Genomic DNA, 13,537 nt, shown 5'->3' with positions numbered 1-13,537 from the left:
AGTGTGTTTGCTCCGTGACTTATGCTGGCACAACACCAAGCACACCTATCTAATTATTAAATATTTACTGCACCTCTAATAGGTCAGTTACAAAAGCAAAATATTCCAGAAGAGCAGGCTGGAAGGGAAAGTACAATTAAAGTCTGCTGTTGCAGTGTCAGGGCCAGGTGCAACAATCCTAATATCCATTGTAAGGCACTGGCAAATAACCTGGCCTTCCTATGATAAAATCTGACGCAGCTGTGCCTGGAGTTGTTGCCTCTAGCAGCTTCCTCATGTCTGCAACTACCTGCACCGTTGCTTAATGCTGGACGTGACTGACCATCTGTGCCACGGCTGTAGTAATATTTTCCCTGTAGCTGTCCCTTTTACTGCATCACAGATTTGAGTGGTCAGGTGACTTAATAGTGGGTTTGGGAGACAGAATTTTGTCTTAGATATGCTCACGGGAGCTTGGAGGGGTTAACTTGTGAGAAGTTAGCACAAGCTGCTGGATCTGGGTCCCTGCTCTCTTTTCTTTTCCTTTGTTCTTCCTTTTCCCCCCCGCCTCATTTTTGGGTTTCCTCGCTCTCGCTCACATGCCTATGGGGAAATGGAACATGAGTGACTACTGTGCGCCAGAGCCCAAAGCCTGCAAGAGCTGGCTTTCCGCCAGTGAACACCTTGCAATGCCACCCTCGGGATGTCCGGCTGCAGACCCCCAGCCCACCTCAGGTCTCACTGCTCGATGGCGTTTCCTCCAGCCACCAACACGCACTGGCTCACAAAGCAGAGAAGGCAAAAGCGAGCCTGGAAAGGAGATCCATGTCTCCAGAGCCCAGCAGGTTCGCTTGCCCTTGGCTGCCGACAGAGAAACGCAGCTGGAAAGCTGCCGGCAGAGGCACACATGGAGCTGTGGAAGCATCACACTGGGACCATGGGCCACAGCTCTGGCTCATTCATCCAGATGGACACCACGATTTAAGCCCTACCTAACTGGTCGTTCTGCCAGGGATCACTGCTGCCCACCTTTCCCACCCTGCTTCCCACCTTTCCCAGCAGCTCGGAAAGAACTGAAAACGTAATTTGTTCAGCCTCCCAAACCTCCTGCGGGCCTGACCCGGAGCGCACCGAGGTTCACTGCCGGCTCCAGGCGAAGCCCTTCCCCACTGCTGGTGCATGTTGCTCTCACCTAACAGGTGACAGAAATCAGCCCAAGCAGAGTTTAAAAAAATGGATGCCTTCTGTCACAGGAGCTTTAATGATTAAAAGAGGTCAAATTTTCATTGAATTCCCACATGGATGTTTGTGAGGGTCACGGCGTGCACGGGCTGTCCAAAAATACAGCCCTTTTTGCTGGCCTACATCTAAGTGGTGCTGATTTATTCACTTGAGGGCACCTAAATTTAGACCTGCCAACTTTCTCTCCCACAGTCTTTCCACACATCAAAGGAGTGTAGCAATTCATTCTTATCGTGCATGGGTGGCATGAGCATTCATCAATGTCTGCAGAGCTTTTGCAAGAGAAACTGTCTAAGGACTGATTTTTGAAGACTTCACTGCATTTCTACTCTGCCCTTCCTCAAGCCATGTTCTCTGACTTTAAGGAGCAAGCAAAACCACGTTCCTGAAGGGCAAAGACGTGTCTTTAAAAGTGCTTCCTGGTTCCCCTCCGCATTTGCCAAGAGCCGTCTATTGGCTCACCCTCCTATCAAGTGACTCCTGGGTATGACATGGCATATACAGCATATAGCAATCTGCTGAACCATGAAATTCATTTAATTTCCAACTTCCCCACAGTCAACTTGCATATTTGTAACAGCCACGTTCCCTCTCCGGCAGCTCCGGGGAGAGAAGTATGTTGCATTTAGGGCTGTGAGGAAGGTGGGTGGGAGTGAGAGCACATGAGAACCAAAGGCCCCCATAGTCGAGTGACTGTGTGCGTGGGACAGCTACGGCACTGTTGAGCTGAACAATGAGACACTCCATAGTTTAAAAAAAAAAAAAAAAGACAAAAATAATAAGAAAACAGGGTGTGTTTTCTGGGTGTGTGGTTTTTTTCTCCCCAGGCAGAGGACCCACATTCCTCTGTACGATTTTTATTATGTGCTGTCATGATAGTAACTAGTACACTCTAAGAATCAAGTGCAGATCGCATAAATTATATTACTGTCCAGTTATTTTAGGCATTCATACAACAATCCCACAGCAACAGTTTGGACTTCAAACTGCTGTATGCCTAAGCTTGTACTTGACTGTAAGCATACCAGGAAGCAAATGGCCACAGATGGGATCTGAGGACAGGGGGCACATAGGCACCTCTCCTCGTAGTTCACGAAGGGTTCATCCATCCACGCTCGCCTATAGAAAGCAGCACTAAGGAATTTATTATCTGGGTGGGTTGTTTCCTTCCTTTGCTTGCACTAGCTTCTGCAAGAGCCACGCAACACTGAGCTGAGCTGGGGTGTTAGAGAGCTACGTTTTGAAGGTAGTCTGGGTTTCTCTATCGTTTTATCCTGCCTGGCAGCAGGTTTCAAAGCAAGGTGCCTTGGCTGATAAGGTTTTCCTGCTTTCCCTCTCCTGAGCCAGCAGCTGCACCTCCCCAAAGCAGCATAGGGCACATGCCCCAGCTGCCTCTGTCTGCCACAGGGGCACATGGACACAAGCGCAGCGGGGACCAGTTGGAAGAAAAAGCAAAAGCCAGCAGGAGCTACTAAGCCCTCGTGGCGCTGCTTCTCACCCACAGACATCCTAGCTCCTCTGGTGTTGCCACCAAAGTAAAAAGGGGATGCTCATGGCATGGGACAGGCAGCGGAAAGAGCACGGACAGCAGCACCCAAAGTGCTTCGGGTGGGCAAAACCGGGTCTGGAAAGGGCTGGGCAGGAGGCGACCCACCGTGGTGCACACAGAAGTTGCACCCACAAGCAGGGAGAAGAGCAGGGGGATGGCACCGTGTGGTCAGAAAGGAGAGCCTAGTGGTTATCGTGGTTCTGCTGCTGCAGTAAGCCACACACTTAATAAACTTCCAAAATAAAAACTGACTTATTCTCAGTACAAACTTCCAAGCTAGGAGATCTCCAACACAAATCTCATGGGGCAAGCTTTGAGGCTGTGAGGGGTGTTACCAGATTTTCAGTGTCCACCACAAAGCAGACCAACATATCAGGGCACATCCTGATGGGCTGGGCTGGTACCTGTATCCAAGCCAAACTGTCTTTTGTTTTCTTTTCTTTTTTTTTTTTTTAATGAAGAAGCATCTTTTTATCCAGGACCTCCACTAAGTCTTCCCATCCTCTGCTCAGTTGCATCCCAGAGCAAACCTTCCACAGGCTGGTAACCTGGTTGCTAAAGTCTGCAGAAATACCCCACTCATGACACACCCAGCACCAAGTATCCCAAAACCTAACATCACCTTTCCTGTGTCCTGTGTAGTGGGAGCTGGAGTCAGTAACCCCATACTCCAAAATGAAATCCTACCAGCCCAACAGAAGGAAAGGAGGGCCGCGACAGCCCCATTTTGCACTCTTGCACTCTGGGACGGGCAGTAGTGCAGCAGCTTGCAGTAGAACAAAGGACCTCTCCAAAACACACAGAAATAAATGAGATAAATGGAAATTTACGTTTCCATGACAGAGTCCCCTCGGCTGGGAAAGCTGAAAGGAATTGTTTCTGCGAGGACTATTTCTGGTGCTAGCTGATTCCCTCCAAGAGGGGAACTACTAAAGACGCTCACAGTGTCTCTAGTCATCTGTATTGATTTTAGTGTTTACCCCTGGGCAACCACCGCTAATGTCAGCAAGCACTTCTGTGCTGCAGAAAGCCCACAGAGAAACAGAGCTGCTCTGCTGCCCTACCCTGTGCGGGGGAGGGGGGGGGGGGGAGAAAAGAAAAAAAAAAAAAGAAAAGGGAAAAGCACTCCGGTGATTTATTCCTCCGATGCGGGCCTTTCCTGCACTTCAGCTTTGCAACAGCCATGCTCTCTCCGCATTACGGGTAGCGCCAGCCCTCCTTCTTCCCATAACGCGAGCAGGGCGCCGCAACAGAGAGCCCGGCTCTGCGGAGGGGCAGGAGGAGGAGGGAAATCGTGCGCGCCGGGCTAGCGACGCTGCCTCCGAAATACTTCCTGCTCATCGTTACACAGCACTTTTTCCCCGAGTCGCTCGGCTTTCTTTTGCTGTTGTCGCTTCTCCCCGGCAGCCGGCAGGGATGCAACGCCCGCCCTCCCCACGTACGCCGCCGCTCCGGCGCTCCGCCGGGCGGGCGGGGTGGGGGGGGGTGTCAGGCCGCTGCCGCGGCCGCCGCCGAACCCCCGGCTCCCCCCGCAGCCCCCGCCACTGCCCGGCCCGGTGCTGGGTGTGAGTGCTGGGTGCCGGGCGCGCCAGCCATACCGCCCCCCCCCCCCCCCCCCCGCGCGCGCCTCGTGGCGTCACCCGCGCCCGGGGGAATCCGAGACTCGCGCCATGGGGCGGGGAAGGGGAGGGGGCCGCGCATGCGCGGCGCGGCGCGGCGCGGCGACGGGCATATAAGGGGGGCGCCGGGGCGGTGGTGGAAGAGCGCTGAGCCCGGCGGAGCAGCGGAGAGCGCGGGGAACGAGGCCCGTGGCCGCCTTCTTGCCGTTTAGCCGTCGCCCCGCCGACCCCGCGCCGTCGCCATGGTGAAGAGTGTGGGCAGCCTGGTGAGTCCGTTAGGCGCGTGGCGGCCGTTGGCGCCACGCGGGGCCGGCCTTACCCCACCCTCCCGGCCAGGTGGCTGCGGCCGGCGGGGCGGCCTCCTCCGCCGGGGAGCCCGGGGTGGGTACCGTGTTCCTTCGTCCGCCTTGGGCGGCGCGGCCCCGTCCTTTCGCCGTGAGAAGGGAGAGGAGGGCGGCGAGGTGAGAGCATCGCCTCCCCGGTGGGAGGGGAGGGAGCGGGCCTGCTGGGCCGCCTGCGGCGGTCCCGGCCGCCGGGAGAAGCTCAGGCGAACAGGTGCGCCTCGGCGGGCCGCCGTGGACCCCGGTGAGGACATGGCCCGCGGAGGTTGGCGGGTGAGAGCCCGTGTGCGCCGAGGACACGGTCTGGGTCCCGGGGCTGCCGGGGCAGGACGAGCCTGCTTCACCGCTGCCGCGGGGAAAGGGGGGAAACTGAAGGGAGGACTCGCTTAGACCAAAGGGAGGGAACAAATAACTGTACGACCTAAGGCTTCAGATAGTCGGAATGAGAAAGGAGATGATGTAATTTCATGTTGTGACACATTGTTGCTCATCTCCCTTTAAAATCTTAAGGGAATGTCATGTTTTATTTCTCAAGCTGATAGCAGGGTACTGCGGTACCCTAACTTAGAAGTCCCAGCTTACTTTACATACTGCTGATGTATGGGGGACCAGGCGACTTACTTAGTGGCCTAACTTCTGGTGTGCTTCTGGATAGGAGTTAATGGAAAACATGAATCCAGTTTTCTTGACTTGAAAGGAATTACTAGAGCCCTTTCCTGTACTTTAAATAACAGGAGTTGCTGGCATAAGAAGTTTTTCCCTTATTATGGTGCTGACTTGTTCAGCGCATTAATGCGGCACCTCATTGTTTGTATGGTTCTGTGAATACAAACATGTATGTGGCTTTGTGATACAGAATAGTAATAAAGCCTAGACCAACGCATGGAGAATACTCTGCTGGTGATGAAATAGTATGTGGTCTTGTGCACAGCAGCTGACGTGGTTGATAGACAACAATAGAGTATTTGTTAGCTGTAACTTGTGAACCCAAATCTCAAAAAAATGCTCTGTGCAAACTTAGTGAGCTCTTCATTTCAGGGAAAATCATGTTGGGCTAGTCTTGCATTTTGAACTTGAAATTTGGTTGAAGTGTCAGCTTGATCTGATTGTGAGGAGCCTATGAGTGATGCTGTATGGCGTCCGAGTTTGTCTTCTAGGCTATGCTCTTCTGTAGTCAGTTCACTGTATAAATTAAGAGCATGGCAGACTTCCTCCGTTGGACTGCTAAGGTGTTAACATCTGACACATAAGCATACTAATTTTTGTGACCACAGCTTAAATACCTGTGAATGCAGAAAGCTCCTTAAAGTTAAGATGAATGAAATGCCTTGTCATTCTGGTCCTGGAGATGGAATGGTGTGTGAGTTCAACCTGAAATTCTTATTTTGGTTTGCATCTCTCCCCCTTCCCCCTTCTCTGTTTATGGAGGGACAGAAGGGGCAAACTTCTTGAGTAAGGTTTGAGGTTTTTGATATAGGCTGGAACAGCTTAAAAATAGAGTCAATAAACCTGGCTTTGAAGTAAGAGCCTGCTCTAACTTCAAGTGGACTAGGCTTCCACTATCCTCCCAGCTATGAGCATTGATTAATAGTCTGCTGTAGTTAAAGCATAGTGTTGTTGCTCATCCATGGAGAGCATGGACTCAACAGTCACGCTGACAACAAGATTTTAACATCAGCAACACCCAGAGTATTCAGGTACAGTGCAACTCGGATTTCTGGATTCATTCTGTTTTTCAGTAAAGCAGATTTGTATTCCTCTCTGATACAAAGAGGAAAGCCCCTTCTCCGCTACCTGCAAAAGCTTCTGTGAGTGACATCTGTAAAGGAATGTGAACATGACAGCTAGCTAGATGTGGCTCCTTTCCTAACACACCTATTCAGAAACTGACTAGCTTCTGAAGATGGGCTATTTTGAGTGCTTTACTGGTCCCTTTCATGTCCCCACTAGTGGACAGAAGGAGCAGTACTTCAGTTGGTTTAAGTATGTGGTCTTGAGATGGGTGACTCATGTAACTTGTAACAGGGTTTGACTATGGGACATAATGCCTTTTATAGCAGAAGCTAATGGGGTATATAAACTGTTAAAAAGCTGATGTTGCCAAAGCTTTCCTCTTTACACTAGCTGCCTCTCTATTATTTGAGTCAGAACAAATACTGAAAACTTGCAACTTCAGATGCAGATGGTAGTTTTAGAAGTGGTGTCTGCTAGGGAGTTCAGGCAGTTGAACCTTCAGTCTGTTTATGCTAGCTTCTGTATTAAAAAAACCAAACCACTAAATTATGTAGTAACCATTGGCAGTCAGCTGATGATCCAAGTTCAAGGGTGACTTGATATGTGTTGGAAATCGTGTTTACAACTAAGGTCCACACCATCTGGCAGATTTGATTAAAGCTATCTTATCTGTTGCTGAGAGCAGTAGACTCCTTTCAGCACTGTCCTTGGTCTGTAGCCTCCATTTTGAGGTATTACGTGGTGCTGGGAATCCCTGCTGCACTAGAGGCTTTTGTTACTAGAGCCTTTTCTCTTACTTGGCCCTTGGAAACAGAGACCTGCTACCAATGTATTTGTTGAATGCAGCATGTGCTTTTCTGCTGGAGAACAATACAATCAAAATGAGGTCTTGCATGTGCTCAGGGAGGTTGTAACAAAAATAATTTGGTTATGTGAAAGCTTATCACTTCACAGTTAACAAGACAGACAACTATGGAAGTCAATCGGACAGGTCGAGTAGCTTGTTTGCCCCCAGAACTGTCTTCCTTCATCCAGGGAAATTAGCTCTCTGGGAGAACTTTCAGGACTTCTCCATGGTTCAATACCTTTTAACTTGCAAGAGTAAGCACCTTTGGACTCTGCATCTCTTTTTACTCTCCCACAGCAATTTTAGTGGCTACTAGTGATAACTTGCAGGGTAACACCTGATTGTAGTCAAGACCAGGTCTCCAATGGTGTATGGTGTGTGACCAACTGTAGGTATCATGGCCTCCCACTTTCCCTTTGTTCTGTGCAATAGCAAACCTGAGGTGTGTGGCCATATGATGAACACATCCCAGGGCTGGACGTCCTTTTGCAGAATACAGTAATTATGCAGCTGGACAGAAAACTTAAGGGTAAGAGGATGGTCTAACTGGCAGGTGCAGGAAGTGGAATTGGTAAAGAGCTGTGATGTTACAGTGCAGAGGTGTGAGAAGCTATACCAAAAACCAAGCTGTAGGATTTGAAGGTGGGGAGGAGTGAGGCTTGACTGAGGAACTTGGGGTGTAAGTATTGCAGGGAGCAGCTAGCATGGATTTCTGTGTACAGGGACATTGAACTTTGTTGGTGGGAATGGGGTGCTTTTGGGATTGGGGTGCAGGAATGCATACTGTGTCAGTATGGGGTGGGGGAATGTGGAGAGACAGGAAAACTTACTGTTCCCATCTCTTTCAGACTGAGAGTAGGTGGTGTGGAGTGTTAGCTACTGATCTTACAGCAGAGTAGACTCTGAATATCCAAGATGCAAGGATGGAAGAACTCAACATGTGGAGGCTGCGCTTCTGAAGATAGCTACATTGGGAGGGAAAATGTCTTATTAACAGGGAGATGTAATGCCGAGTGTATTTGAAGTTACAGGAAGTTATGAAGACTTTCACGTAGGTTTATACATAAGAATGCTGGTGCAGGACCCTCTGCTTGCTTGTTAAATATACTCATGACCAGTTTGTGTGCACTCTTGGCTCCTCACCTGCATGGCATTCTTTAATGGGGGGGGAATAGCTTATTAGAATCAAGTCTCAACTTACTGTGGCTGATTGCAGAAGCTGGCATTAATTACTTAACTCCTGCACTGCAAAACCGACCACTGTGTACATGTGGCATTAACTGTATTGCTTTCAGTTAGCTGTTGCTGACAGAAGTCTAATGTTCTGGTCTGTTAAGTGGGGGGAGAGTAAAGCAGCTATCTTTCATATGCATAATCTGAAATGAAGTTTATATTAACAGCTCTCCTGAAGCTTGCATTGCCATGATAACGAAGTTAAGGAATGTTGAAGTGGCTTGTACTTGCTTTGGAAAAGACACCGTCAGGAAGTAGCTGGTTAGCATTTTCTGCTTCTGCCTGAGATAGTTTGCATCTTGCTAGCATGCAAGTATTGCTTTTAATGTCTTTCAGTTCTGCTAAAACATTCACTTTTTGACCAGAAAACATGGTTAATGGCATGTAAGGAGCTCTAAATTCCAAAGAACGTTGTCCAAAAATGATTGGTGTGACTCAGTGCAACAAACAGACTCGAAGCTGTAAAGTGTTGGGTGTTACTTGTGTAGTCTGTATGTGTAACATCGCTTTGGCTAGTGATGTTACATGTGGGTTCACTTGGCAAAGTAAGTGAAATAACTATCCTATGAGGTTGCTTTAGAAAACACGCTGTAGAGGAAACAACACAACATCATTTTGATGTTAGCCATTGTTTGGAAAAGGCATCAAACTGGAGGAGTGTAGGAAGGTTTGTGTCCTTTTTCAAATTGTGCAGAGGAAGGTCTGTCCCAGAAGAAAATGGAAGTCTTTCTGCCAAGACAGAAATGAGAAGATGGATTATTAAAAACTATAAGAATCACATTCAGGGGGTAACACTAAACAGACCTGCCAGAGTTGAGGATTGTAGGCTAGATGAATTTCTAGCTTATGTTTCTATAGTTCAGTGAGTTGGGGTGACTGAGCATTGTGGTCTTTTCTAATTAGAGTCGTAAGACACTGGCTGATGCTAGCACTGATGAAAGCAATTCATACTGAAGCACTTACCTGATGGTACAGCTACCCCAGTTAAGTGAAGTGTTTAAAGAGCTACCAAAATGGTTAGTATGTTAAGGCTGAGAGCAAGCTAGCTTTGGGATTAGTCTAAATTATTTTGGAAAGGAGGGGGAAAATCATTAATGTGTTCAATTCTTTTTTTTATAGTCTGAATTTGAGGCAGAACTGAAATCTGCTGGTGGGAAGCTTGTAGTAGTTGATTTCTCTGCCACGTGGTGTGGACCATGCAAAATGATCAAGCCCTTTTTCCACGTAAGTAGCCTTTCTGTTTTTATTGGCAACTGTATTAAAGTATATAAAAATATTTTTGTGTTGCTTGACAATAACATGGCGGAAACTTCCTTTTACCACATGTGATTGCCAGCATTTTTTGCAAAAGGGAGAAGTCACAGAAGTATCTACTTTGAGACTTGAGTTAAATATACTGACCTTTGACATAGCTGGGAGCTCAAATGTGGTTTAACTTCTGCTATCCTAATGCTTACATGCATCTCGGGTCTACAGGGACCTAACAGTTGCATTGCCTCAAGAGGTGGGATATAGAGTGGAAACAATGCTTATCCTTCTGTACACAGTTATTGTAATCACTCCAGCTGTGTTTAAGTGGCAATGTTATCTCCTGGTAAAGTATGAGATAGGCTGTAGCATCTTTTTGTGATCAGCTGAAGCCTGTAAGAGAAGGCCTTTCACCTATGTCTTGGAATATTTGAGTCTTCTCTGTGGGGAGTACATTTGAACAAGTTTCAACAGACTCTTCCAGGTGTTGGAGCAGAAAATAAAATTTTTGCTCTGGTCAGTAAAATAGTTGCTTTAAGGTAACAAGGAAGGCTTCACTGGAGGGGTAAGCAGCACCAGCCTTACAATTTATGTGAATGTGTCTTTTAAAAGCAAGCTTTCCTGGAACACTAACTGCATAGTTTCTTATTTCATTCTAGAGTTTGTGTGAGAAGTATGGTGATGTGGTGTTCATCGAAATTGACGTGGATGATGCCCAGGTATGGTCCAGGGTAATGCTGAGAAAGGGCAGCTAATGAGTTTCACACAAGTGACAATGAAGAACTCTTTTAAAAATGTCCTTGCAGATGCTGAAACAAAACGAGATTACTGCAACTTTGAGAAGCAGAGATAGGGGTTTAGCACTTACACGGGAAAGAATGAATTTTTAGAGGACACCTGAACAGAACAAACTGCCTTGGTTATCTGCACACTTGAAGCCCTATGGCACGTGTTAGATAACTTGGGAACACTGACCCTCTGCTTTGGGAGGGAGTGTTAGTCTGCGGCCTTAAGCTGCTTTGATGCAATCTTCCCTAAAACTAATGGCTCACAACTGTCTGGTGATCCATCTGGTCTCTCCACTGCTCTTGGCACAGTTTCCCCTTCCATGTCTTAAGTGCAATAAAATGTTTGCTGTATAGCAGTTCCAGCAATGTACAATTGAACAAAGTAAGGTTGAAACACAAGAGTTGCTGTAGGGCTCTTGAGCCTTACAAATAGTCATCTCTGTTTTAATGCAGAGGTCTGTTTTTTCCAAATGGAGTACAGGTATAGTAAATGTGTCTTTGCTGTTGCATGAATTAAATGCTGAAGGGAGGATCTTTCAGGCTTACTTCAGGGAGATGTTAACACTGCACTGTTTTTGCTAGTGATGGACTACCAGAAGTGCTTTTGCTTCATTTTGAGCAGTAATAGCTTTGCCCTATCATGTAAACAAAAGGCAGCTAGTGGGTTCTAAATTTAACATCATTCAGACATGCACAGCTGAAGACTGTTTTCTGTCTCTTCCAGGATGTTGCTACACACTGCGATGTGAAGTGCATGCCAACATTCCAGTTCTACAAGAATGGAAAGAAGGTAGGCTCTACTCTTTTGGAACTGGAGCAGGCAAGCTAAACACTTGAAAGAAGACTGGGAATGTTAGACTACATAGCCTGCTTTCTCTTCATAATGTGTCTGGGGCACCACTGGCATTAAGACACTCCTGAGAGCTAGCAAGTTCATCTTAGTGCCGCAGCAAATGTAACATGGACCAGCAGTTAACTGATGAAGCAAATACTATTCACAGGTAGTGAACTGAGTTAATGTCACAGGTCAGTCTTACAGGCAGAGTTTAATGAGAGATTAGTGGGGTTAGATGTCTGGGTTAAGACTGCTAGTCTGTCTGCCTAGCACCCTGCTTTTTACTGATCTTGGTTAGTATTTGTTCTCTGGATGCAGCTCATGTTGAAGCAGAGACATGACTGTATGTGCCTATGGAAGCCCCTAACACGTGGTTGAATATACACACAGCTGAAACAACTGCTTGGATGCTTTTACATAGGGGCTGTGTAACCTGTGAAGTGGAGGTCCTGTCCCTGTCAGAAGACTGAACAGACCTCTTGTGCCTGCTCTGCCAAGAGGTGGATGAGATGGGATGCAGACCATACTGTGACAGCATAGCGGGCTGCCTGTGCAGGGTAGTTGTGAATGGCTGTCTGCCTGAACTAAAGAACTGCTGAACTAAATGTGTTCTCTCGGGCTTTTAGTTTGCCAAGCAAGCTGAAGGTAGGCTTTTCTAGAGTAAAACAATGCCTGGATGGAAGTTTCATGGCTGAAGGCAAGGGGATTGTGCCTTGAAAAGCGACTGTCAGATGTTGGGTCACCTTCAGTTCAATTCAATATGTGGCCAAATCATGACTAATAATGAACCTTTGACAGTCTTCTCAGGGTAAACTTCCACAGCTTCATAATGTAATTGGAAGAATTGTGATTATGATGTGACAGTGTGTGAAGGTGATAAGCTTGACCATGTTGTGTGGCTTTTTATTTTGGGTGACCTTGGCAGTTCTCTGGCCACATGAGTATCAAGCAATCAATTTCATGGCCTGTAGTGTAGTCTGCTCTGTACCTTGTAGCCCTGTAGGTACTGGAAGACAGAGCTGCTGTTTTTAGATGTGAATGTTGCTTTTGTCTTTCTGCTGTGTAAGTTGCAACAAGGACAATTCTCGCAGGAGAAGCCAGGCTCAGGGACAGGTCATTTGGGGCAATCCTTCCAGAATTTGATTGGTAAGGGTCCTGAGCAACCCAAGGTAACTCTGAGCTACCTCTGCTGTGCAGTGACCTCCAGAGTCTCTTCAAGTCTTTATTTGAGTCTTACACAGCATTGGTTCAGGATCAACTGTCTTTTCCCTTGATTTGCATGTAGAAGGCTCCAGCAATGGTAGTCTGGAAGTGATTCTGGATAGACTGTTGTCACAATTTTTGTGTGAGTTGAGTGGGAGATGAATAGATGAACATCTGCAAAATATTCCCTGTTCTGGGGGTGAAAAAATTTTAGTTGCAGCGGAGTTGAATAGATGTATCTGTGTCTGGATGCTATGCAACTAATGTTATGAAGCGTGGAATGCAACAGTTCTAAAAATCAATCTCTCTTTACAGGTGCAGGAGTTCTCTGGGGCCAATAAAGAGAAGCTGGAAGAGACCATTAAAAATCTAGTCTAATCTCCAGCCATGGAGACATTGAAGCATGACTGCTTAGGCTAAATTATAGCCTGTAACTTTTCTACTTTAAAAAAAAATCAAAACAAGCTAGCTAGGTTAAGTGGTGGAAACTATCCTCTTGATCTATGTAAATGAGTACAATAAAGTGTAAATCCTTCACTTCTGGATATTGCCCTGTGTTTGGAGGAAGATGTGAGGAATTTCATAATGTCATCAAGATGTCAGTTTTTGCTGTGTTAAAGGAGTACTGTCTGGATACAAAGACTCTTGTCAAATGCAACCTGATCTGTTACTGGGTTATTGCTGGCAGTGGAAAATTGTGTTGCATGGGATGGCAATGATAGTTGCTTTAGGAGAAGTCTGCTGCCACCTTACTTAGGTGGTAGTCACCAGGCTATAATCTGAAGAGTGGCAGTCTGGCTTCCAGATACAGAAAGGGGAGTTTAGGAGTTGTAGAAAAGAGGATGGTCACTGGGTAGGATAGGTTTGTTCTTCTATTACCTCTTTTTAGCAAAAGATTCTTTTGAAGTCTAAAATGAAG

At 47.1% G+C, this 13,537-nt stretch overlaps 1 protein-coding gene across 2 annotated transcripts; it reads left to right on the top strand.

Moving 5' to 3' along the window:
- Positions 1–4,550: 4,550 nt before the first annotated feature.
- LOC127027601 (thioredoxin) lies at positions 4,551–13,163 on the top strand. Of its 2 annotated transcripts, none has more exons than XM_050913394.1 (5): positions 4,551–4,655; positions 9,664–9,768; positions 10,452–10,511; positions 11,305–11,370; positions 12,934–13,163. In XM_050913394.1, exons 1-5 carry the CDS (start codon positions 4,632–4,634, stop codon positions 12,994–12,996), a joined length of 318 nt encoding a protein of 105 aa, XP_050769351.1. In that variant the 5' UTR covers positions 4,551–4,631; the 3' UTR covers positions 12,997–13,163. The 2 variants fall into 2 exon arrangements, with proteins under 2 accessions (XP_050769351.1, XP_050769350.1); XM_050913393.1 differs by lacking the exon at positions 4,551–4,655 and adding an exon at positions 8,228–8,362.
- The last annotated feature ends 374 nt before the right edge of the window (positions 13,164–13,537 follow it).

The sequence above is a fragment of the Gymnogyps californianus genome, chromosome Z (genome assembly GCF_018139145.2).
Source record: "Gymnogyps californianus isolate 813 chromosome Z, ASM1813914v2, whole genome shotgun sequence".
NCBI classification, from domain to species: Eukaryota; Metazoa; Chordata; class Aves; order Accipitriformes; family Cathartidae; genus Gymnogyps; species Gymnogyps californianus.
The sequence above is the reverse complement of the archived record's forward strand: the minus strand, read 5'-3'. Positions and strand labels throughout refer to the sequence as shown.